This window comes from Coptis chinensis, chromosome 6, assembly GCF_015680905.1.
Source record: "Coptis chinensis isolate HL-2020 chromosome 6, ASM1568090v1, whole genome shotgun sequence".
In the NCBI taxonomy this organism is placed as follows: domain Eukaryota; kingdom Viridiplantae; phylum Streptophyta; class Magnoliopsida; order Ranunculales; family Ranunculaceae; genus Coptis; species Coptis chinensis.
The window spans coordinates 9,539,867-9,566,479 of record NC_141461.1 but is presented as its reverse complement, the minus strand read 5'-3'; the positions used below and the strand labels follow the sequence as shown (position 1 = coordinate 9,566,479).

General features: G+C 37.2%; 3 protein-coding genes and 1 non-coding gene across 4 annotated transcripts; 3 read left to right on the top strand and 1 right to left on the bottom strand.

The window, feature by feature from the left end:
• The first annotated feature begins 4,939 nt into the window (after nucleotides 1-4,939).
• On the top strand, nucleotides 4,940-7,367 carry LOC147491337 (small ribosomal subunit protein uS14z/uS14y/uS14x). Its single transcript, XM_086565209.1, has 3 exons — nucleotides 4,940-5,100; nucleotides 6,033-6,132; nucleotides 7,156-7,367. Exons 1-3 carry the CDS (start codon nucleotides 5,039-5,041, stop codon nucleotides 7,162-7,164), a joined length of 171 nt encoding a protein of 56 aa, XP_086421335.1. The 5' UTR covers nucleotides 4,940-5,038; the 3' UTR covers nucleotides 7,165-7,367.
• An 844-nt stretch (nucleotides 7,368-8,211) lies between these two features.
• On the top strand, nucleotides 8,212-10,542 carry LOC147491336 (uncharacterized). The gene is made up of 3 exons (XM_086565208.1): nucleotides 8,212-8,439; nucleotides 10,011-10,081; nucleotides 10,173-10,542. Exons 1-3 carry the CDS (start codon nucleotides 8,352-8,354, stop codon nucleotides 10,374-10,376), a joined length of 363 nt encoding a protein of 120 aa, XP_086421334.1. The 5' UTR covers nucleotides 8,212-8,351; the 3' UTR covers nucleotides 10,377-10,542.
• Nucleotides 10,543-12,709: 2,167 nt separating this feature from the next.
• On the bottom strand, nucleotides 12,710-12,781 carry TRNAW-CCA (transfer RNA tryptophan (anticodon CCA)). The gene has a single exon. It is a non-coding gene; the product is annotated as a tRNA-Trp (tRNA).
• Nucleotides 12,782-14,330: 1,549 nt separating this feature from the next.
• LOC147491334 (QWRF motif-containing protein 2-like) lies at nucleotides 14,331-22,630 on the top strand. Its single transcript, XM_086565207.1, has 6 exons — nucleotides 14,331-15,896; nucleotides 16,645-16,764; nucleotides 18,504-18,620; nucleotides 18,737-18,826; nucleotides 21,995-22,102; nucleotides 22,177-22,630. Exons 1-6 carry the CDS (start codon nucleotides 14,478-14,480, stop codon nucleotides 22,237-22,239), a joined length of 1,917 nt encoding a protein of 638 aa, XP_086421333.1. The 5' UTR covers nucleotides 14,331-14,477; the 3' UTR covers nucleotides 22,240-22,630.
• Nucleotides 22,631-26,613: the final 3,983 nt, after the last annotated feature.

Here is a 26,613-nt window from a genome sequence, read left to right as displayed (position 1 = left end):
GGTCGTGAGGATTTTGGCGTTAGTACTTTCTATTGTTGTGGTGTACGTGACTTATTTATGTATTTATTTTTATGTGATACTAGAATCTTGACTATTAACTTATTGTTTTGCAGATTTTGGAAGGGGGCTTTTGCAATTTTGTTTTGCACCAAATGAAGTGATCCCACAAGCCTTCAGTTACTTTTGAAATGAAGTGGGATTTTGCTACATAGTAATGTTGCAAGTTTAGAAGTCTCAGGCACACTGTTCTTTAGTTAATTTCTTTATATCTAATTGAAATTTAACTTGCTGATTTTGGTTGATTCTTCTTCTCTGACATGGTTGCATGTGTACAGACTATAGAATGATGTCTTTTATCTAGAGGTCAGTTCTTTATATTTACATAGTACTTAGCCAATGATAAGAGTTGGATTTGTCTAACTGTAAATATTTATCCTTTTGCTTTGCAGATATTTGAAGACTAAAGCAAATATAAGTTGTGATCAAGAATCAAGTACAGAGAATACTATGAAGCTTAATGATGCATTTAAACAATTCTCTTGTTATTTTGCACACCATAGGATACATTTTGTAATTGAAAACTTCGGGTATGTTCAAACTTCAAACTTCTTTGTCTATGTCTAGGTTCACTCTTTCAACTTTCCTTTTTGCCTTTTCTGATTTTTTGTTTTCCTTGTAGAAATGCTAGTTCACTCTACTTTCGATGGACAATGGGTTAGGTTCTCATCCAATTTTGAAGTCGGTTAAGGTGTGTTTGGCGTGTGGAACTGTGGATTGAAGTTCAATGGATGGTACTTGAGGTCGAGAGGTTTGATAATAAAACCATCCACTTGTGTAGGGTTTGTAAATTGTAAGTTTGTAACTAGTCTTTGTATTTGTAGTTAGTATTTTTATTTAATGATGATACTCTTAGGGAGGACTGGAAGTTTCGTGCTTCATCTAAATTGCCCCATAACTTATGTAAGAAAAAATGCTACAAGTGAAGTGATTTTAACTTAAAGCCACTACTCTAAGCACTGCTAATATATAGACAAATACATTCGTCAAAGCAAATTTATGGATGCACCAGCCACCTTGTCTCCTTCATCACTTGCGTTGCTGCCATAACCACCACGCAGGCAAGATTTCGTTACTACTTGCGTTGCTTTTATGTATTATGTAATTTATAAGGGAAAAAAAAGTGGCCTATTCCGATACAACTATATTAAGAGTTTCGAATAATAGACAAGTTGTACAACCCGGCCTATAGACCCGGCCCGCAGTTTTCTAAAGGGGGCTGAGGTGAGGGCAAGGGCTGTATAATTTAAGTGTTGGCCCTCACAGGCCCGACCCCTCAAATCATATGGGCTTTATGATTTGAGGGTCGGGCTGGCCCATTTTACACCCCTAGTTTCAAGACATCATTAAAAAGTCAACAATGGGTGATATGGGACAACCATTGCATTGAACCTAGCAGAAATATCATCTTCACTCACCTCTGTATCATTCTTATCATCTTCTTTAGTGTTATTTCTTGACTCATTCTTTTCACATCCAAAATCTTTCTGTCCTTCTGCATCCTCCAAAGTACTGAAGCTTCGAGCCTCTTCATCAGCAAATTCTTTGGCAACGATCTCCTCATCCATGTCCTCTTTGTTACCCCTGATGACTACTTCTGCATTTGTGTCTGTATTATCTTTACTGCTTCCTTCATTATATTCAATCTCAACAACTGTATCTATCATATCACTTTCTAGAACTTCAAACTCAGCAGGATGGATTTGGTTAAGAGGAAAATCTAGTCCAACTTCATCAATATTTCCTTCTGCATTCATTTCCCCTGTAACAACAGCATCTGTCTCCAAGATTCCTATGTTTTGCTCTGGGCCAGTGAAAGGGATAATCTCCTCACTTGCGAGGTTAATAATAACAGCATCTTCTGGAGGTTGTTGAACTCTCCCTTGTGCTCTTGCCTTTCTAATTTCCAGAGTTCTTTTCATGGATTTCAGCTTAGTTATTTCCTGATACCTTTTTTCCCTGAAACGAAGATACCTTTCTTCCCTATCTAAATTACTCATTCTTTGAATATTTTGGTTAGGTTGAGCTATGGGTGCTTTATGAGTTTTTTGTTTTTCTGTAGAGAGATATTGTGAAGGATTGTTGTTTGTGTGGGAGATTGTGGAGGTGAAAAAGAAGTCAGCACTTTGGTTATTGTTCCCACCGTTTTGTTGACCAATGATATTTGTTTGAATAGTGATGGGTTCGGGTTGTTTTGGTATGGGTTGGTTAGGTAGATTTTGATTGTTTGGGGTGGCCTCATTTATCGTTGGTTTGAAGTGGTTATACTGGTCCGTTGGGTTTTATAGGGGTATGGGGCCTTGTAGTGGGTTTGGGTTATCTTGGGGGTTTGGGCTTTGTTGAGGAGTAGGCCCATACTGGTGATTAGGTTGTTGTAAGAAAGATGTTACTTGATTACCCTCTGAAGTAGGTAAAACTTGGAGGTCACGTTAATGATGTAGGCCAACACTCTTTTGTCCTGTATCAGATACACAGTGGAGTGGTCCTTGGCTCTCTTTTTCTACCACTGAGACACCTTGGGGTGGTCCTTGAGTGACATGTGCCCAAACCTTGGCAGTTGGGATAACATACGCTTCAACTTGACAAGAGTTTTTCCATGTCATGCTAACCTGCACTATAGGAGATTCATTCATTGATTCTTCCTTCCTTCTTTCTGAGCTATTCAGCCGGCCTTGAAACTGCCCTATAACTCTGGATGAATTTGAGAACAAGAAAGGAATAGTTTTCTTCCCCTGATTATAGTCCAAATCCTTCTCAAGAAGACGATTTTTCAAAGAACAGCCCTTGTGTCCATGATCAATCATACCACAAAAATAACAGAAGATGGGTAGATATTCATATTGGACCTTCCCAAGCACTGGTTTAGGATACCTTGTATTCAGCTTAACTTGTTTCGCTAGTTGCTTCCTTATATCCACAAGAACTTTAATCCTGACAGTAGGAGACCGGATCTGATGGAAACATTCCATGTCGGCTTCAATAAAATTCCCAATAGCATTACCAATGATTTCAAGGTCTTCTTCCCGTTTGTGCCTTTCTTAATTGGTTACCCAGCTACTTGAATCCAGAAAGGCACCAGATGAAACTTGATGTCCTCTACATCTTTGTATGGTTCCCATTTCTTAACCGAGAAAACATATCCTTGGACTTCCCACGGACCATTGTTAACAACATGATCTAGATCCTTGGTGTTTGTAAACATAATAGTAAACGTTCCATTAGACAGGGTATTAATATGAAACTTACCAGAAGTACACCATTGGTTCTGGAGATCCAGAGCAATGGTATTGAGCGAGATTCATCTTTTGGTATATAACTTGACTATAGCCATAAGTTCCCATTCCTTCATGTTTTCCTCACTTAGTTTGTTCAGATCAACTTCTACTGGTATTTGTGAAAATATGAGTTTTTCTAATAACTCATCCTGGAGATCTTCCATAACTTGTTTAGTTCTTAGGTCATGTGGGGTTGCTTCTTCCCTCTCCATAAGAAGAAATTTAGATTTGAAACTTAGATTTGAGACTTGATATAGGTTTGTAGATGGAGGTTTGCTGATGGGTAGATGATTCCGAGTTGTTTTATGTATAGTTTAGATGAGGTTGGTTGATTTAAGAGTTTATTAGGGTTTGGTATTATAGGGTTGCTCTGCTTTGCTGTAGAGCGAGTTTTTTTTTGCTAGAGCACCCTGTTAGCAGGATCCTATGCTAGTACATCACGCTCAATATATTTATGGTTTGAGGATGTGACACCCAACCCATCTATGCTCTTCTTTTCCCATGCCTATGAGAGAACTATATATCAAGATGCTAAATTATTAACCTTCAAAAATTAGGAGTAGTAGAATTTAAAGCTTTCACGTACTTTGCATTATCATTGGTATCAATCCACCATCATCTACTTTACTGATTCCATAATGTATCCAATTGCATGCATGCATACAATTTTACTAATTGTGCATATTTCGAATATACGAACTGTATTAGCAGGCAAATGTGTAAGTACTCCTACTACCTAAAATTAAATCATTTAATTGAGCGGGATTTGCAGAAAATATGACTGAGACGACAGAGAAAACAATTGAGGCCATAGCAAACACGTAAATGCCAACATGAAATGATAAAGCCATTTCATCTAGCCAAGCTTAATCAAGGTGAACATAGAGAAATGAAATGACCACACATTTTTTGAAAAAAAATAAAAGAATCAAAATGCACTTGTTATGGAATGAAATTTTCTTAGAAATATAAAGGCTTGAAAGTCTAAAATCAATGCAAGTAGAACAACAAAAATCAATAGAAAGAAGTTACCAGATTTGCAAACTCGAGTTCGCAAGCTAGAAATTGCATCGAAACTAAAAGAGGGTTCAAAAATTTCTCTCATTAATTGTCCATTATAATATTTTCGCCAATTCCTAATTAATTTCTGCCAACTCCTAATTAATTTCACACACTAAAGCAAGAATCAGTTTCTAATTAAGAACCTTGTAAGGAAGTAAGCAAACATTAGGAAAATGACACATTTACATGAAATAGAGCGAATAGCATAAGAAAATATTGGTGGAAATATTTGGAGGCAGCAGATTTTAGAAATTGAAGATGATCATTAAATCCGAAAAAATACTTTTGCCATACAAAAATTACTGATAAATTTTGTGATTAAAAAAACTTATACAAAATGCAAATGGAAGCAGTAAAATAAATTACCTTTTCAGTGTCTTCGTTGATAGCATAAACTTGACCATCAAATAATGACAATAACACTCTTCATTCATTCTCATATATCTCTACTTCTTAAAAAGTCCACAGATGGATGGGCCAAACTTCGGATGGGCCCATGATGGATCCGAATATGGATCCAGTGAGTAGGCAAAGTAGGGTTTCCCGTAGTATATATAAACAGCATAAAAAAAAAATGATTGTCTACAAACTAGCGATTAGGGTTTTTTTTATCTCACCGCCGAAGAAGAAGAAGTTCGTGAAAGATGGGGCATTCAAATGTGTGGAACTCGCACCCTAAGACTTACGGCCCTGGATCCCGCACCTGGTATATTTCGTTTTAAAATGATTGTATTGCTTAAAGTGTTTGTAAAAAGTATATAGCTTGATTAATTTGATAGTATAGCTAGAAAATAAGCTTTTATGTAAGAACTATTACAGTATTGTTATTTTGCTCATAGATACTCAGTAATTGACTGACATACTAGTAGTGTTTTTTGTCTTACTTTGCATATCATATTGTTTTGTGATGATTATTGGTTATTACAAGTGTGATATGAAAATTATATACTTGGTGTCACACAAAGCTATGAACTAGCCCCGACCGTGTCAGCTTTGGCTGTGACTGATCGTCCCAAGTTTTTTCTATAAATACATTTCTGATATCAGCTCAAACATAGCCTTTGACTTTCAATTAGTAGCTTATAATCTTAGGTACAGGCCTTGCATTCGGAGCAGCATATCTGGCCAAACATGTATTACTGTGTCTGAATAAAAAAAGAAGAGCCCACATTGTTTTTTATAAACTAAAATAGGTCTATTCGTTCCGAGTGAACTTAGAGGCTTCTTAGGAGGCGGTGTATGCGTTCTTGTTTCCTGTTGTGTTCAGTTTGGCTTCAGCATCTAGGTTTGATGCTTTAGAGGGCTATTAAAGGTTTTAGAAAATGGTTTACAGTAAATGTATTGCAAGGTTTTAAAAGTTGCGAATAATTATCTGTAAAAAGTTATTATGCCCACAAAATGCTTGTACTGATAAAGTAATTTTCTAGCAGAAGATTTTTTTTTTCCTTGTAATCAATGCTCTCATCTACCTTTCAATTTTTTAAAATTGTTTTGTGTCTTTTATTCTAGATCTATTAATTTTGCTATTTGATCATCATCTTGTTTGGCAAGTTCTGACGTGTAATTTCCTCTTTAGTAACTTGAATGATTGTTCTTACTTGATTATGATATCTGTTGGTCATTGGTTGTGTTGTGCAGCCGTGTGTGTGGCAATCCCCATGGGCTTATCAGAAAGTATGGGCTGATGTGTTGCAGACAGTGCTTCCGCAGCAATGCCAAGGAAATTGGCTTCATCAAGGTTAGTTTTTTGCACTGTTCTAAAAATCGGTCTAGGCGGTCTCTAGGCCCAACTGACTCGCCTAGGCCCAAGTCGTTTGAAAATTCGGTGGACCGACTAGGCGGATCAATTAGGCGGGCTAGGCGGCCTCTAGGCGGTTTAGTCAATTTTTTTTTTTTTTGAATGATTAAATGTCGAAAATTAAAGGCCCGTGTAGGCTTAAGATTTGAATGAGTTTAAAAGACTAAAGTCTAATGTAAATTATGTCACTATAACAAAGAGTATGTTTTTATATAAAATCGATATTCCTCAACTATTACACATTTTTGTAATAAGTATTTTTGTTTGTGTTTTTTTTTGAATTATGGTAAATGATTTTCTTCATTTCTTATAGTATAGGTGTGTATTACTATATATATTAGGAAAAAAAACCTCCTAGCGCCTATCCCGTCTAGGCACTGCCTAGATGGCCTAGGCGCTCTCCCACTGCCCGACTATCGCCTAGCGTTTTTTAGAACACTGGTTTTTCGTTGACTTGAGATGTTAACACATTTCTTGGATTTCTAAAGTTTAACTTGCCCGCCTACCTTTATGGTTTTGATTAAGGGTTAGTTAGTACACAAAAAAAACTCGGTCAGCCCAAGTTGACTTTTTCCCATCTAGTAGGGGGGAAATGGAAATCCTAATTGACTCGGGGGATTTTTCTTTGATTAACCCTTTGATTAATTGCACAAGGGGATTTTTCTTGCCAAACCACTTCTGTCGAGAGTTCTGTGATGATACAGCAGAATTTACCCCCTACTTTAAGAGCAATTTTGAAGAAAACCTTAGATAGGAATGCACGATGAAACTTTTCATCAGAGCTCTTTGAGGTTGGTGAAATTTCTATTGTATGCTTAATGCCTTGAAAAGAGGTGGTTTGGCAGGACAGTTTGGTTTGAGCAATCAAACACCTCACTATTTTGTTATACTTTTGTATAGTAGTATGTATGACTGCTACAACTCTTCATATTGTAACTAGTGGTGAATTTTACTTATTTTCAGTACCGCTAAGAGGTTGAAGCTTGCTGTTAAGGAGGTGGAGATGACCGGCCAACGTTATGTGGAGTAGAATTTATTAGGATTTGGGTTGAATTGTGATATGGCAACTTGTTTGTTTAACAAGATACTTTTTTCTACAACGTTTTGTATGGTTACTCTGTTTTTTCTGGCCTCAGTTCGAGATACTGCATTAAAGAACAGATATTTGGATTGAAGTCAAGGTTTACTTCATGTCTTCATCCCACTATTTTGCCCGAGTTGTTTAACTTGTCATTTGAGATTTTGTCGTGGTGAAGGACCTATCAAAATTGAATTTTAATCTATTATCTAGGAATTAAGTGATGTACATGGCATTATGGCAATACATACACAACGAGTAGATTAGTGTTGTCATTAGACTTAACAAATTGAATGCTTGGAGCCTGTTTCAAAGAGCTCCAAAATCTATATTCTGTGGATTATGTTATTTGTGGGACGAGCGTATTTCTCATATGTTGAGGACTTCTTGATTTATTCAGCAACTCCTTTGAATTTTGAAAAACTTTTGGATTAAAAATATTGGAAGGGTGGCTTTATTATGTGAAATTGTGAACCGGTTTCTGAAAGCCAAAGTTCAGACTTCCGTCCTCTTGGATTCTGTTAAAACATATTGAATGGTGGGAAGTAGACAAGTAGTGTAACTACCGTTCTCTTTTTTGGGCTAGACAATTGCAGTGAAATTGAGAACTTGAGATCTCAATTTAGCGCAGCCCAATTCTCTATTTTATTTAGCTATGTTTGGAATGAATCTACTAAGCCTCTTAGCTTTAGTAATCTACTGATGATATTTCTGATTGAAATTAGAAATACGGACCATTTTATATATATTTTTGAATACGAGCCAATTATAATGTACAGTTTTGACAGCTTGATACACACTGGTGAATACATATCACTCCATTAAATCCTCATATGCACCCACACTCAGACGGCTCGTTTCCCACCACCCTCAGCATTCAATTTTTTCACTATCCTTTTTCTGCAACAGTTCATCCCAACACAGACCATATCTTATCATTAAATAAGGAAAATAAAGAAGAGAGAGAATCCATTGTCTTCAAAAAACAGTAAAACAGCCAAGTAGCCATTTTCTTGGCTAAAAACAAAGCACTAGGAACTTCTTACTTGGATTTTGGTACTCACATAAGTGAGCTTTGATCATGAGGTCTTTTGTGTTTCCAGTTCTGTTTGTGGTTGTGGGAACAGCTTTTATGTTCATGGCCTTTAGCAGCATCAGCTCCCCTCATGGTAATGTTGCTCCTTTTCTTCCCTTTCTTGAAAAATATTTAAAAATGTGTGTGTGTGTGTGTTTTGGTTTGTCATGTGAGTTTTTTCCTTTTACAAGAATAATGAGTGGTAATAGACTAAGAGCAGTTTTGAGATTATATGTTTCCATTGATACATGGTGACAAGATGTCTGGGGATATCTTTGCTTGAAATGTTTCAAGAAAGCTGTACTTGATCGCACTTTACAGTTTACATTCACCCAATTTTCTAAAATTATAAGTTAATGGATCTGGCGTTACTGATGCACCCACCATGCATTGAACTTCCACACGTACTGATTGATTAGCAATCTGATTTCAGAGCTTTTGATGCCTTCTTCAGCTGCTTTTGCTATCTTTGTATAACTTATGATGTAAGTGGTCACAGAGCAATTTGCTTAAACCTGAGTTAACATGTGTCAATGTGTGTATTCATAATTAAGCTAACTGGTAACTCTCACTAGTATATTTTGTAGGATTATAGTTCGGCTGACTATTTTCAAATTCCATATAAAAAAAAAATACTATTTTCAAATTAGTTGTTGCTTTCGACTTCGGCTCTTTCAATTCTCCGAAGTATTTTTAGCTTTTTACGTTTTGATTTACTCATTTGAACAATTTTCTGTCAAAATGATTTACAGTTTTAAAGCCTGACCCAGATTGCAATTTAGAAGATGTGGTAGATCACTGGAGAATTGTATATTCGACATATATTATGGTGCTTTTTTACTTGAGTTTTCAGTAGTGGGGGTTTTCATCATTGCAACTAATTCTGATCTATGAACTACCTAGCTCATATTTTTTCTGAAGGGCTGCCCTTACCTTATCCCCATGCCTTCCTTGCGGTTTTGTCACATTTGCTTTCCACTCGCTCTGAGTTTTGACATATATTTGTCGTATCGTATGCTAAGAATCTCGAATTGTATAAGAATATAAGCCATGCAGATTTATGGTCAAACAGTAACATGCGGAGATAAAATTCAAGATCATCAAGTGTATCTCTTATCAATGCAAAAACTGATACAGCAAACAGAAACTGGATTTCTGGATTTCTTTGAACAAGCGTCAGCAATAACAACCTGGTTTTCTGGATTTCTTGAATCAGCTAAATCAAGTGTACCGTGTACGTTACATGACCAGGATAAAGCTTAGAAGTAAATTTGTGAAGAAGAACTTTATGACACTAAAAAAGCAGCTATCTATTCCAGTTCAGTAGAATGGAATTGCACTCCCAGTCTCTCTTCTTTTTCCCATCTTTTTTTCCCATCTTTCCATGGATCATGGATGCATACAGTAGGAAGTGACCGTCTTGCCGCCATAATGGACACTGCAAGTGACAGGCTGACAGCTTAAAACGTTGGAAAAAATAGCTTACTCATGTAGACTTTGAAACCAGCACGAGCTCATGTAGATGTAGCTTTTGAATTCAAACTTAGCTATATTGGATACTAGACAGATTGTATTTAGGTTAAGTTGATCTACTTAGCATTATTAATCAGATAATACTGTTTGTAACTTACGGATCAAACACTAATGTAAGAATGCATACAACAGATATGGTCCAGTCTGCTACTGATGAGGATTCTGTTACATTGATAACACTGATACATAGCAGGAAATTGAAGGTATATGAGTTATCTACAGAAGATCCTTTGGATAGCTGATCTTAGCTTCTTTTTATTCCTTCAATAATTTGCTTGAAAATCTTCCTTGCAGGAGAGTTTTGATCCAAGCACCAAGAGGAAGAGCCACACTGACTTAAATTTGGAGGACTACCGCCCTATTGATCCTGTTCCCAGTTCAAAAGCCACCATTAAGCCCAAACCAATTGCACATGGCTCTCCTCTTATGCCTTATATTCCAAAACCAGCACCCCCAACTCCTCCAAAGCATGATGGACCTCCAGGTGGGCATTATTAGCATAATCAAGCTTCCACTCGATGTCATTCAACTGTAGCTATCAGGGGAATAATTTATTTTACTAGGTTTGTTTACATTCTAAAACCATGTTTCTACTTTTTAGTCGTTAGTGAGTTCATTGACATATGTTGTTTATCTTTTGTTTCCACAATAATGTGTTTGCTTCCATCCAGATCTTTAGTTATTTCGTATGCTATTGTCAGATGATTAAGCATTTTTCTTTTTTACCTTTTTAGGAGATATCGACATTGTTTGTCGATTATAAGTAGAAGTACATTGCTCAGTAGTCGTAAATCCTCATCCCCCAGCATTACATATAGAGATAAAGTTCATAGATTACCCTGTTCGACAAGGTTAAAAGAACAATTTCTTTAGCCAGGCATAGAAAACACTAGGCTTGAATCACTGAATTCACTTGAAATTAACCAATGGAGTACTACTGTATATATGGGTACTACTAAAGGAGAGCAGATTCAGAGTCCATCCATCCTATAGATACTTGGTTGTGAAAAAGCTTATGTGCATCACTTGGTGAAATGATTAGAAGCTGGCATTCCCCAAGTTTTGGTTAATATATGTTTTTGCCACCATGCAGTGGACCTTGAGATTATTAAACTTGCCGGGCCGAGTACTAGCTCTTCACTTATTAGCATGCATGTTAGTTTTCATCATAGAAACTTATCAACAGCTGATGCACTGCTGGGTAATAGATTATGTTTTTTTTTTTTTTTCATTGGCAAGCCTATTTTAAATGAGATCAGTAACTCTTTGATGCTGGCGGGGTTCGAGCCCCAGATCTCTGGTATCATCACCCAAAGGTTTTACCGACTTTACTAGTCGGCACATGCGGCTAATGGATTACTAGTTATGAACTTGTGAATGTTGTGATCAAGAAATATTCCCAAAAAAAAAGAAAATGAGGTGACATTATCTATCTCACCAACTACTGTTTTTTTTTGACTTCATTCACACCATAAAAGGATGTCTTTGCCCTGAAGGTAGTGGTATTACTCATTTTTATGTCTTTTCAACATCAGCCAATATTTTTAAGCGTCCAAAAGTACTTGAAATCCCATTAAGGAACCTTATTCTATCCTATTATGAGCGGAGACACGGGAAGGAGTCCTATTTGATTAAATTCTTTTATCTTTTAATCATTTACTGAAGTGGAAAGGAGAAGCAATGCAGTTCAGAAGAAACCTAAATCACTTTCCATGTGGGCTGTGTTACTTATTTCATGAACATCACTTGGTGAGAATTACTCCTAGACCAAATAATTTGAAGTGCAAAATAAGTTACAAGGTCCCAACTATCATCACTTGCTAATAAGCTCATAATGTGCTAATACAACACCTACAAATTAAAACAACTTGACAAATAACTCCAGGCAGACTCTCCCCGAACAGAGGGTTGCCCCCCTGCTCTATGCGCCACTGGGTAGCTTCATTTTTTCTTCAATGATGTTTTCGGATTTTAGTACACGATTCTAGATCATATCTTGAGCACAACCCTTTATATGAACAAAATAATATATCCATATAAATTCTGATGATGCATAGGTGGTCTTTAAAGAGCAAAAATAGCTTTATATCCCACAGGTAGGAAGCTGTTTATGATTTGGATGATTGGACCATGAGCAAAATGTACACATGCATAATGTAGCAGTAGTACCTCATTATACCGTGACTACACCCATCTTTAATATTATGGGGCAATAGATCACACTCAGCCAGCCTTTGTCCACTGGTTTGGTGGTCCAACTCAATTTTTCTGTCTACCATATTACCACTACAAAATGGACATATTATATCATCCTTCCATATTGTTTCATCTGTTTTGATTCGCATCATTCAATATAAAATCCAGCTTTGGATGGAGCCACTAAATAGTTGAATTGGTTCACCACGGACATTGATGGAGGAGTTGCTTACTAGTTTCTAGAATCTCTGTAAAGATAAAATGGATAAATGGTTGCGTATGTGAGCTCCTCTAGTGGTCCTCCATAGCATAAAATTGTTCTCTCCAACTGTGCTAAAAAATGACTTTAATTTTGCGTGTTTTCAACTGAATTTGGAGATGCACAAGAAAATAATTTAATTAGAAGTGTAGAAGCATGCTGTGCAACTCTTTAGAGTCGCGACACTGTCTTTTTTAATGATCTTCTTGATTTTTCTGTGCTATTCTTCTGTGCAAAATTAAGCAGGGGTTCAAGTGTTCAACCATCCCTACTTTCTATCGAAAAAAAAACCCATCCCTACAAGCTGAGAAGTCCGCCTGCGTTACAAAACAAATAAAAATTTCAAGTTCTAATGAAAAGGAATTTGAAAAACAAATGAACCTGACGTGAATCGAACACGCAACCTTCTGATCTGGAGTCAGACGCGCTACCATTGCGCCACAGATCCTCATATGAATCCTTGTCTGGAAAGAATATTAATTTGCTTACAGTTTACTTAAATTGCTCACATTCATTTATTGTTGTAAAGGTCCATTTCACAAAATTAGTTTGAGGGCTTAGCATAATACCTACTTATTAGCAATTTTTCGCCTTTTCTTGCAACAATGAGTATTTTTTTGTTTTTTATGTAAAAGTGGATATTAATGCCATTCAAGTTCTCCATGGCTTAATCTTAATGCAAGCAAATGAACACTGCGAAAATTAAATGTAATTTGACATGTAAACAAACTCAGGGTCATTGGGACACTAGCATATAAATATCCTACTCCGATTCTCCGAACATATCTTTGATGCTAGCACAATCAGGAAACTGCTTTGCTTACATGACTCTTTTTTCTATAACTATTATCCTTTAGATTCTGAAAACTGTAAAGTTTCAGGATCCGATTCGCCGTAGGGGAGACTAATGGTGCCAACATGTTCTGGTTGCATCCTATATACAAGAAGTGCAGAGGTGACTCTCCTGCTGTAAACTGCCCAGGGACGTACACCATCTTTCTAGCGAATGACAAATGAATCTCGGAGGCATCCTTAAGAAAATCTACGAGTCCAGGATCTTGATTCTACTAAATTCAATTACTCCTTGACACTTAAACTACCATTTATTATGATCATTCCAAAATTATCAAATCCTCGTTGTCATTAGATCACTCCAAACTTTTCGTCTCTTCAAATTCCTAAATAGAATTCATAAGTATGAGTTCTTAAATATTCACTAATAAATTCAACCTGTTGTTTAATTAATGATATATAAGTTCATCATAATGATCTGAATGTCTCTTTTTCTCATAAAATTGCAAATGGACAGAGACCTATAGTTGAAGCTTAATGATGAAATGAGTCTTAATTAAGAACTTCAAGACCGTCTCCATATTCTTTAACCAAAAAAACAAATAATAATTGAGAAAAAAAAAAAAAAAGGATTAATTTACTCAACATCATAAATCCTAGACCTAGGAGAAACCTAGGAGAAAAAAATAGAAAAGAAAACATTTGACTCTGTCTATTCCATCAATTTTCCTTTTTGTCAACAAGTATTGAAAAACCAGACCAGAAAATCAATAAACCTTGTGTGTGGACCTGACGATACGTTCTCAAGGATACCGATTGTTCATTCACAGGGAGGCGGCTTTCTTCGCCCTACTACGCCTAAGCTTTGTATGTACAAGTATCATCTTTTTCGACATGTCCATTTCACTGGTCTCTCCCTAAAAGATCGGTATACTTATTATATTATACCTTTCGTGTTGTAAAAAAGAATTTCACAAAATTATAAATTTATATTTATTTGCACTAAAATATAAATGCACTCCAAATCTTTCTCAACTGTCATGCTCTCTCTTTAAAAAAAAAAAAAAAAACACTTTCTCACTCACATTCCTCCCACTCTTTACAGTCACATTCATAAATAAATAAATAAATAAAACTTGCTTTAACTTAACAAACCAGCAAATCTAAAAAACCAAACTTCTTCCTCTTCCTCTTCTTCTTCTTCTTCTTCACTGTACATTTTTTTTTAAAGCTCACTCTACAATGGGGAAGAGAAGGAGAGAGAGAGAGATTGAGATGTGAGAAGAAAAATGTGAGTGCGTTAAAAAAAAAAGAAAAAGAAAAAGAAAAAGGAGAGATCTTTTATTTTGATAATGGTCTCTACCATTACAGCTACAACATCAACTCACTCACCAAACACCAAAACCCAACAAGAAACTAGACCACCTCTTTTACCTTCTGAAAAAGACAATGGGTTTGTTTCGAAAAGAACCAAATCCAAAGAAATCACTTCTAGATACATGTCTTCTTCTTCTTCTTCGAAAAGATACCCATCTCCTTCTTTACCTTCTACAAAGTCTACAACCACGGCGACACCATTGCCTAGTGTAAAAAGATCTCAATCTGTGGACAGAAGTAGACCCATTACTCCTAGGCCAATTACACCACTGCCTAATTCTAGACCTGGCAATGCAGCACCACCTCAACAACTTTCATCTGCTTCCAAAATTTTGCTTAGTTCAACTAGGAGTTTATCGGTTTCGTTTCAAGGTGAATCATTTTCACTTCCTGTTAGTAAAGTTAAGGCTCCAACCCCTCCTAGTAATGTGAGGAGGGGCACTGTTACACCTGAGAGAAGAAAGACGACACCGTTACGAGGGAGGGTTGGAGATCAAGTGGAAAACTCAAAGCCAATTGATCAACATAGGTGGCCAGGTAGAACTAGGCAGCAGCAGCCAATGGATTCATTAACAAGAAGTTTAGATTGTACTAATAAAGTTGTTGGATCTGCGAGTGTATCGCGAGTGTTTAACCAATCATTGATTGATCTAAGTAGGAGGGCATCATTTGATGGTAGGTTGAATCCGAAATTTGGGAGAGGGGAGATTTCAAAGACGGTTCATCTTAGTATTGGTGCAAACTCAAGTTATGGATCTGATGATGTAAACATGTCTGATACTGAAAGTGTGTCTTCTGGTAGTAATTCTAGTTCACAGGAATATGGTGGCATTGCTTCAGGGCGGGCTGTACCGCGTGGGATTAGTGTTCCTGCAAGGTTTTGGCAAGAGACGAATAGTAGGATGCGTCGTTTGCAAGAGCCAGGTTCCCCATTGTCACGAACACCACCCAGTTCTAAGGTAATGACTCCAACGAAATTTATTCCTTTGAAGAAGACTATATCAGATGTTCCTATATCATCTCCAAAGAATGTTCCAATGAGCAGAACTATGTCATCTCCTATGCGTGGGCTTAGTCGGCCTGCATCCCCAATGCGTGGGCTTAGTCGGCCTGCATCCCCAAGTAGGCTAATGGTGCCATCTACACCTTCTCCATCTAGGGGGACGGCTAGTCCAACGAGAATGAGGAATGTGGCTGTAGGGGCTGGTAGCACTCAGTTCAGTATTACACCTTCAATTCTCAGTTTTGTTGCTAATTCTCGAAGTGGTAAGATGGGAGAGAATCGGATTGTGGATGCACACCACCTAAGGCTTTTGTATAATCGGCAGTTGCAATGGCGATTTGTGAATGCAAGAGCAGATGCTTCCCTTTTTCTGAAGAGACTCACTACGGAGGTATGACTATGTGAACACTCCGTTCTTTCTTATGATGTTTTTGCTATTCATCATCTTTAATTCAAGTAGTTTAGACTGGGAGGTCGAAAACTGATGCATAATATTTTAAACACTAGTTCCTTAATAATAAGCTTCATCTTCTCCTACGTTCCATCTTTCTGCGTGATAATAATTAGCTTTCATCAACACATTTTGAAGAAGTTGTGCCAGTTTGATTGACTATGAGAACTGTGAAGAAATACTAACGGAATGGTAGCTGAAAAAATGGAAACAAAGAAAATAACATCCTGTAAACAGCATCAAAATCATGTAAAAAAATTGTAGAACAGTTTCACTTGCACATGTTGTACTGATTCTCCAGAAAGCAGAATTGTCTTATTGGACAACAATTTGGCGACTATCCCCTTCCCAATTATCCCCAGCTTTGAACCCTCTTATTATGCTAAGTGGCTTAAGTTAGCAAAAGTCATAAGAATCGTAATGTACATCCAAAGCCAAGAATTGCTCTTTATATTCAATGTCTCATCTTCTCCTTGTCCTTGCTGTATCTTAGTATTTAAGTCATGTGCAAATGATGTCGTGTCAATTGTTCGTAGCTCTAAACTTTGACTGCTTGCATCTTCTGTTGGTGATCATGTGTGCCAATGTATTGGTTGTTGCTATCAGCTGCTCTACACTGTATGAGTTTAATTATATGAACACTTTTATGTTTTTTGCACCTAATTGTTTCTCTCATTCCTTGTGCCAGAAAAATCTGTATAATGCTTGGATAACTACGACAGAATTGCATGATTCCATCACAATTAAAAAGATCAAGCTACAAATGCTAAGGCAAAATTTAAAGCTAACTTCCATCCTTAAGGGACAGGTGATATTTATGGGTTCATGTTGCAACACTTGTTTTAAATTTGTTCAACCTGTTTTTTTATGAACTGTTCTCCCTTCAACTGTTTATTCCAGTTTACACTGGGCCATATTGCTTGGTCTTTTGTCAGCCAAATTAGTTTATAACCTGATTTTAGAAACATACTGAAAGATTCCATACTTACAAAACACATACCACATAGATTTTCCAGAATATGAACGTACCACATAGTAGAGCATAACTAAAATGAAAGAAAGCAAATCCTAACTAATTTCGTGAATGAAACTTAACAAATTTTACATTACGGTATAACCCTGCAGTATGAAGACTATGAGTATTCTCAGAAGAAGAGGATGTTTGACTAACAGGATAAGTAACAGTAATGACTAATGAAATCAGAATCATGTAACGCTTGTGGTGGAGAAGAAGTGAAACATCTGTAACTGTAGAAATGTCGTAGTCAGAAACTGTGTAAGAAAGTTAATAGGTTGATGCCCGGATGGTGGTGAGCTGCAGCTTAACCCTAAAGGTTGAAGTGTAGGATACACTGATGAAGATGAGGAATAGGGTATCCATTGTGAAAATAAAATTTAAAAACTATGACGTAAATGCTTGACTGAAATTGACAGGAAAAGGCAATTCACTGAGAGGCTTACATCTATCCAGGGTCTCTTGCCAGTTGGTTCCCCACTACAACTTCTTGGAAAGATGCTGTAGACACCCTCCAACATGTTTATTTATTTGTGTGTGTGTGTGTGTGTGTGTGTGTGTGTTTTGTTTTGTTATTTATTATTATTATTATTATTATTATTATTATTATGTTTCAAAATGGCAGCAATGTCTTGATTATTATGATTATTATTATTTTATTATTGCTTCTTCAACTATGGGGCCCTTGAGTCACTATAGTTTAGCTATATCATTTTGAGGGAACAGTTGATAAATTGCAGGGGTACCAAGAAGATCCATTGATACTGAAATGCTGAAAAATAACATATATAGACTTGATTCCCATTAAAGATTAAACGGCACAGCATTCAAACAGGGTTTGTCCACCTGAATATGTATTTAGGGGCTTTCAGTTTCATGTAAATAAAGACCAAATCTGCTTTGAACAACTGTAATATCCATATGGAAATACCATTCAAGACTCTTGGTGAGGTTCCTAGCAAATCATTCTCACCTTCCATTCATGTCCTCTGCTGGGCGTTATATGAGTAATACTTCTCTTGCCACTAACAACCTGTCACTGAAATTTTCAATGTATAGTAGCTTCAGATTTTACTCTGGAAATATCTGTGAAACATTGTAACAGGTCCTACTCAGAGTAGACAATTGCAAAAGATAGGACCCCTTTGTGTGCTTGTTTGACCAGGCACATTCTTGGTAATAGAGGTAGTGGGATCCTGTATCTTTCTGCCGCTATTTTCACCTTCTGGACATAAATATAGTTTTCTCTCAAACAATTCCTTATGTCGTGGGAAAATGGAAGTATATAGAGTCTTCAGTGTCATCACTTGAAAGACACGCTATATGTATAACCATTTGCATACATGGTTTAAAGAGAAACTTGTTTACTGCTAGAGAAACACCAAAATTGAACTTCTCTTTCATAGATAATTTTATTGTGTCAACTAAAAGAAAGAAAAGGCACATTTCAGCAAGTGATTGTGCTAAGTTCTATTGATGACTTAAGTTTGTTAGTTTCTCAAGTATATAAATTTGAAATTTCATCAATGCAGATGACTTATTTTAAAGAGTGGGCTGTTCTGGACAGAGAGTACTCCAGTTCATTATCAGGAGCTGTTGAAGCCCTGGAAGCTAGCACTCTCCGCCTTCCAGTAGTTAGTGGAGCCAGGGTATGTGCACTCCTACTCTCGAAACTTAGAGATAGAAAGTCATAGAACAACCTTGGCGCCTCTTCACTAGGGGTTTATTTATTTATTTAGTAATTTATTTCTATTTCTTTCAACAGGCTGATATTCAGAATGTAATGGATGCCATTGGATCAACAGTTTCTGTTATGCAGGCAATGGCTGCCTCTCTATGCTCTTTACTCTCAAAGGTGAAGTCACTCTATAGGTTTAGGTTTTTTTATCTCTCTTTCTAGTTCATTTATCTACAGACTCCATAAAGTCGGCTGTGCCCTTGACATCATTTGTTTTAGTGTTACTCGGTTTATAGTTGCAAGACTTTGTTGTTAAAAGATTAGGTTAAGGGTCTAGATTGGAAAAGGTAAAACAAAAAAAGAAAATTCTGAGGGTGTTATGGTCCTTAGTTTTTTTGCTGGGTAGAATCATTATCCTGAATAACATATTTATGGGAAGCATAAATTAATAGCTGTCTTTGGTCTAAATTAATACCTTTAGTAGCATTCAAAGATTGATGGATTTCTCGTATGGCAAGGCTACTAAAACTAGCGACGTTCACAATAAGCTCCCTCCTTGTTTGCACATAATTGGTTTAACCCTTCTGGGGAGTCATTATTACCAAACACACAGATGTATTGTGACACCCCAAAATATATTTCTAGCTATTGGCCGGCCGGTCTAACTTCCAGGAATATATCTTGAGACTATATGAAAAAGTATACAAAGCCTGGGACATTCCAAGTCTAAACTTTAAGTTAAAGACTTTTAAAATACAAAGTGGATCCAAAATACTTTCATTAGCTATCGAAATATAACACCAAAATCTTGTTAAATGAATAGCTTATTACAACTTGTCTGAAAAAAAATAATAACTTGACACAGAACTTCTCTTAAAGAGGAAAAAGATAATGTTTAAAACAAAAACAACTAAACTAAGACTTGTGTGGACGCCATATCATGCGAAGAGTCTAAGGATGTACTCCACATACTATATCATGCTCACCTGTAAAAAAAATGATAAATAGGGGCGTAAATCAACGCGCCCAGCAAGTATACTACAATACTGCATTCAATTTCTAACTAAAGGATTGCCAATAACACTTATATACATGTTAAGTAGCATGAAAACTATATAACACTAAACCACAAGATACGATCAAATCTAAAGTACACGTAGCTAGAACAGAACTAAAGTACATAAGATACGATCAATTTATATTCACATATATTTCTCTTTTACTTCACGTGTTTTCGGGAAAATTACACAATACCCCCAACTGTCCTCATGGAAGGTCGTGTCCAAAGCACGCCAACTCATGTTATCAACTGGTTGAGTAATACGGCTACTATTTCCCGTTCTGAGTTACTTATATAGTTATATTATGTATCAAATTTACTACACCAAGGTTTTGTCTCAATTTATTCCATATAATCGTAATACTACTCTCACAACATAAACCAGTAAATAAAGCAATATACACTTGTTGTTAGAAAATCACAAAGTACAAAAATAGTACACAAAGGTTAGATACTCCAAAACAAAGGTCAACCAATTACCTGTATGATAGTATTAATTAAGCACGCATGATGCACACAAAAGATGCATAATACCAAAACATATATTAATGAACATATCATAAAAAGAAAAGACATGGAAAGAATACACATAATTATATTTGTCTCTACATGAATCTAGTAATACATGACAGTAATGTGTAAGTTAAAGACATGCAATACATGGTGAGACACTTATGACAGTACATGGTAACACATGGTAACTTTTAGATACCCCTAAACGATTAATAGTCTTGTCTTCCAAAAAAGTACATTAAATACATGGGTCAACATCACAACAATTATCAAGAAAAATGCGTCAGTAACAAGTAACATGGTAGGAGGTATAGCATGCATGTGATATATCTATTTCTAGGCTAAAAGTTATGAAAACATGTATGGATATATGGTATGGGCATGCATGATCTAAATATGCAAATCAAATATATAGGCATAGACTAACAGAAAGTACCAAGGTAAAAGTGACAATATATACATACTTGTGCAAGTGAAAAGGACAACATACATATAAACATACTACACGTTAACCTCATCAACAAGACAAAAATTGGTAAATACTCAAATTAGAAAATGTATAACAGCAAGTAGGTACTTGCCTTATGGCTATTGCAAATATTCCTTCCAAAGCAAACTTGTTTCTATCCGTCACCCCGTTTCTCTCTTTTAATTTTTTTTTTGAGTTGTGAGAATAAACCATACCCTAACTATGTATGAATATATATATATATAAGGACTCTAAAAAGCTAATTAAATTTTTACTCACACACTTGGGCCTACAACACGCCCAATAAGTATCCCACTATTACAAACAACAACAAAATATCCCAAGCTAGCCAAACTCATATTATTTTTAGGCTACTAATACCAACTAATAAATAATACTATTAAATTTAAAAAATAAATCACGGGATATTACAAGTATCCACCGGTGAGTATGATCTAGAAAAATTCAATTGTCAATAGTGTTGAGAATTTGCATATCACGAGATGTTGCTTTCGTACCAGTCCAAGCTCTCACTTACTCTTTATAATTTATTCATAGTCTGCACCTTTAGTTTGCTACAGTAAAAACTTGTCAGGTGCTTGAATCCTAGTCCTAGAAGACCAGGACAGAAAAGAAACACATAGCTCAAATGGACTGTGAAGTTGAACTTTGCATTGGATTGATGTATTCGACACCTAGTATATTTCCAAAATGAACCATTCTACCAATTGATACATGGAGATGTAGTTTGATCATTGCTCCACCAGATACTCAGCTTTCTTGTTCAGCAATGATCTCCAATCCTTTCTAGGTTAATCCATCCAAAGCAGTGCCCTACTGCCCTGTAGGTCCTCTATTGATAATTCCACCTGCAGAACTGCTCGAAATCATCCACTATCAGTTGTGAAAGCACTTTTGAATGCGAACTTACAATCTTAATAATAGTTATTTCCAGTACAATGGTACAAGTCCAGGGCCAATCTTCCTATAACGGTCCGCATTTCATTGTAAAGTTCGTCACAAAAAATTGTTCACATTACTTTGGATTTATCACATTTTAGTTCTGTCCCTGATTATAATGAGAGAAAATAAATTATTTAGACTACCTTTTCCTAGCTTTTTTGGGCTTACCTCTCAATTAGATACATGTTAAGATTTTTAAAATGTACAACATTTTTTTCCTATTTGTGCCTTTTGATGGATAACTTACTAACTAGTCCCCATTACATATGAAATAGAAGCACTTTGATAACCACTCTCTGAGTTGTGTTGGCCTTTCTTGTCTAAATCTCTTCATTTTCAGGTGGAGGAGGTGAATATGTTGATGGATGAACTAGCAAATGCAACTGCAGAAGAGCGTGCTCTACTGGTTCAATGCAGAGATCACTTGTCCATATTATCGGCCATGCAGGTAAAGGTCTATCTGCATTACTTTCTGTTCTAGGGATTTCCTACAGCTGTTGGTAACATATCTATCGAAAACAGGTGAAGGACTGTAGCCTAAGAACACATATATTACAACTAAAACGTGTATCAACAACCAGCTGACAACAAGTACACAACTGATCCATTTGACAACCAACTTCGAGATCTAACATTCTTTGAAATTTTTCCAAATGGAGGCTGTACAAGAATACTAATCGTGTGTTGTGTTGCGTGCATACGTCATCATCAAAAGCTTGTAAGAAATATTTTGGGTGGAAGCATGCAACTTTTTGGCCGCTTCAGAAGCTGTGAAGGTTTTCATATACCTTGTATTTTATTATGATTAGGTTACAGAAATGTTATTCCACAGTTTCCAATTGGTTGTATACAATCTATAGGTAAAAGCAAAGCTGATGTAAATATATGTACCATATCTACAATCTTAGTTGTTCACGAACTTTAGCGTCCCTTTGGTTTAGTTCCTATGGGTTAGAAATTAAATTATTTTGGTATCTGGCTATGATAGTGATGGTATCATTGTATCCGTAAATAGGTGAAACATTTCAAAAGGTTATCTGCATTGGAATTCCTACATATCATTATGTGGGTGACTGCTAGGGACATAAACTTAGCTGACCAAATTTTCCTACTAGTAACATTGAACCAGAGTCCAAGAGAAGGAAATAAGCTAAGCAAGCATTCATTCATTGCTCTTTAAGCGGACATGCATCGAAGAGAGAAGGGTGGATATTAACCTTGTAACTGGCTTTCGTCATTATCTTCGTAGTGAAAACTCCTCAAGTACTTCCCTGAATTTAGGTTGGACTGCTAAGCCACGTCAAATCTTGGTCTTCTGGTGTGTTTGCCATTGCAGACTTTCTTTGTGATCTGCTTGTTTCTGTCAAAGTTCATTGATAACAATATCCTGTTTCAAATTGCAGGAGAAAAAATATATATATTAAATTTTTAGATCTTTATTATTCAAACTGTCTACTAGTGTTACATAAGAAATTTTCTACCGAAGGGAAAAAAGAAAAATGAAACTGAAAAAAAAAAATCATATTCTGATAATCTATATCAGTTCTAGTCTATCCAAACAAATTCAAAAGCTTTTGTTCTTCAATGAGATGTCTAGCTTAATTGCTTTCTAAACTCAGAGTCGGAGATTCTTCTGTATTCATTGATGGGGCTGTTAGCCGCCATCTCTTGTTTCTCTATCTGCCTTTGAGTTGAGTTATGGACGGCTTGGCAACAAGGCAACTCAACATTTGATTGCTCTTCTAAATTGTTGGAAGACACTAGAATTGACATTGGTTGTATGGTACCACCATGAAGAACGGTTTCAACTGCCATTTCACATATATCCCAGTCGCCAGTCCAAAGAAGTCCTACCGCTCCATCTCCATCAACATGATTTACCTTACGGCCACACACTTCATATAGTAGAGAAAGGAACAAAGCTGTCCTACCGCTCCATCTCCATCAACATGATTTACCTTACGGCCACACACTTCATATAGTAGAGAAAGGAACAAAGCTGGTCAACATGTAAACTCAAATCATCAGTTCATATTGTCAAGACTTGAACGACAAATCTGGAGAAGAATGGAAAAGAAACAGAAAAACTGAACAAGTAATACATATGGGTTCACTCACACTATTTGGAATCTCTAGGAAAAGGAATAGTCGTCTCCCTGCTTAGGTTTGTAAGACACTATTTCAAATCTCAACAGAATACTCATTGTAAGTACCCTCCGTTCTCAAACATATCACTACAGAATACGTGTCCACACACTAGATCGTATATTCACAGCTCGTACATCACCAGTTGTACCACGCCACCAGGACGTAACAACGACCCAGACTCAGGTCGTCCCAAATATCAAACACAACCATATATGGAAGCAAATGATCAACCGCGATCCTGAAGTTCAGTCAACGCACCAATCAAGGAGACATTTACTTTGTAATATAAGAAATAATGACGAATCATCAAGATAGCACAAAATATGGATTTACACTTAACAACGGTATGGAACAAATAAGGAAAGTCAGCTCAAACATCTATAAGTAGAGAGAGATAAACTACGTAAGACTTTATTCAAGTTTACCCAAGAAACTTGATACGTAGGCAACTCTTATCCGAAGAAATAGTGCAATCATTCCCTATCAAACTCAACATCAGGTTGTAGGTACAAAATCCACACCTCTACATTGGCGCCGTCTGCTGGTTCGTTTCTTTGAAAAAAACACCCACACTATTTTCTCAAGCCCACGAAACTGGTTAGAAAACCACCATGGAAGCACAATTATAAGCTATAGTATATCAAGTCAAGTTTCTCCACGAATTATTTGCCACACTCTAGCAAGAGAACCAAGCTATTCGCGAGCAAACCACTTCCAACACTAACAACGTGACTCCAGACGCCATCGACAACAATGTGGTCACAGCCCTCACTACAACCACTAATCAGCACCTCGGTGACCTCACCCAACGACTAGAGAAATCATGCGAAAAAGCCAGCGCAGCCTAGATCGTTCAGAAAATGCTCCAGTCATACAAGACGTCACCATTCACCACTGAAGTCAGGGACAAACAGCCTCCTACAGATTTTATCCAACCAAAGTCCCGATGTACGACGGTAGCTCATGTTTAGGCCAGCCAGGGGCGGATGCAGGATTCTCCACCAAGGGGGGCTACATGAACTAATTCACACTGCTATTTTTTTAAAGATTTTTTTTGGGTATAAATTATGAACAGTTACCACTATAAAATTGTTTTTTGAGCAAATTCAGGGGGGGCTACAACCCAGGTCAGCCAACTCATAGATCCGCCCCTGAGGCCAGCACATAGGTCACTTCAGCCAAATCTTGGCGCTGTACAGCGCTCGAGACTATGACTACCTAAAGTGCAAACGTTTTTCAGCCAGCTTGAAGGACGGAGCATTAGACTAGTTCTACACGCTCACTCCTGATTCAATCCAAAACTTCGACAAGCTGGTCGAAACATTCCTAGCAAAGTTCGTCCACAACAGGAAGAAACAAGCCGACCTAGACTCGTTGTTCCAGCTGAAGCAAGCACACGGCAAGACTATTCACGCTTTCCTAGGCGTTTCAAAAAGGAACTCCTATCAATGGAGTCAGGCCTCAAGGACAGCTTTACAACCTCTGCATTCACCAACGCCCTCCTAGATGACTCCGACCTAGCAGGGTCTCTCATGCGCAACAAGCCAGAACGCCTAGGCAAACTGTACTACAGAGTCGACAAGTACATGAAGTACGAAGAATAGATGGCCCAGCACAAAGGCAAAGATGTCCTCGCAGTCAGCGACAAACGGAAACCCAAAGAAAGCAACTAGTACTCAGGCAACAACAAGGGCACTAGCTCCCACAAATCGTCGTACACTAATAGAGAATTCTCCAACTTCTCCAGGACGCTAAGCCATAACCTGAAGAAGATATATACAACACCTTACTTCAAACCAAACATCAACAAGATGATTGCAATATCAGGACGTCCATACTACCACTTTCACAAACTCCACCACAATGACACTGATGAATGTTGGAGCTTTAAGCACTACCTCCAAGACTTAGTCAAAGAAGGAAAACTGAAAGAGTTCCGCCCGAAAAGACCTCGCATAAACCAATGCCAACCGCAAAGCGTATGGAGCCAGAAGTCATGAACACGACCGCTTTCGCGGAAAGGAGCAAAAGCAGAATAACCTGACGATCTAAATCTCTAGGTCGGTCAAGGCACAACAGAAGACAACACTCATCCGACCACGACGAGGAAAAAGTAATCCACATGATTACAAACATCTCCAGCAACGAGACCTCTGGTCATGAAAAGCACAAGCGCGTAGGAGCACTGCAAGAAATCTACCACCTATCCCACAAAGCTGAAGTAATCACTCTTACCAGTTCTCAAACTACAACCACAATAACATTCACCGATGAAGATTTTGACAAGGTGTGCCTACCATAATGATGCTCTGGTAGTGCACGACAAGATCAACGAATGGACAGTCAAGCGGGTCCTAATTGATCTAGGCAGCTCCTGCGACATCCTTTTCTACCAAACCTACGAAGATATGCACCTGCCAGACTCGGTGATGATAGAGTCAAATGCGCCACTCTACGGGTTCAATGGAGACTGCACAGATGTCATTAATTGGAGACGTCATCCTACCAGTCTCTATTGGAGAAAAAGGGGACATGGTCAAAACCTCAACACGCTTCAATGTGATTGATGTCAAGTCGTCATACACTGCCATCTTAGGACGCAGGTGGATTCACAAGATCCAAGCAGTTCTATCAACCTTACACCAAGTCCTGCGGTTCCCAGGACCCCGAGGCATCATGGAGCTCAGAAGCAACCAACTAGAAGCTCATCGATACAATCAAGTCAGCACAACAACCAAGGCCAAAACTCAGGTCATTGAGACAAAAGACATCCTAAAGTTGCAAGATCCTCAAGCCTCCAGCCCTCCAGCA

Coding starts and splice junctions, on each gene's coding strand:
- LOC147491337 (XM_086565209.1), top strand. CDS start 5,039: ATGGGGCATTCAAATGTGTGGAACTCGCACCCTAAGACTTACGGCCCT. Junction 5,101..6,032: donor GGCCCTGGATCCCGCACCTG/GTATATTTCGTT, acceptor TGTGTTGTGCAG/CCGTGTGTGTGGCAATCCCC.
- LOC147491336 (XM_086565208.1), top strand. CDS start 8,352: ATGAGGTCTTTTGTGTTTCCAGTTCTGTTTGTGGTTGTGGGAACAGCT. Junction 8,440..10,010: donor CAGCATCAGCTCCCCTCATG/GTAATGTTGCTC, acceptor TGCATACAACAG/ATATGGTCCAGTCTGCTACT. Junction 10,082..10,172: donor TACATAGCAGGAAATTGAAG/GTATATGAGTTA, acceptor TCTTCCTTGCAG/GAGAGTTTTGATCCAAGCAC.
- LOC147491334 (XM_086565207.1), top strand. CDS start 14,478: ATGGTCTCTACCATTACAGCTACAACATCAACTCACTCACCAAACACC. Junction 18,621..18,736: donor CAGTAGTTAGTGGAGCCAGG/GTATGTGCACTC, acceptor TTCTTTCAACAG/GCTGATATTCAGAATGTAAT. Junction 22,103..22,176: donor CCATATTATCGGCCATGCAG/GTAAAGGTCTAT, acceptor TATCGAAAACAG/GTGAAGGACTGTAGCCTAAG.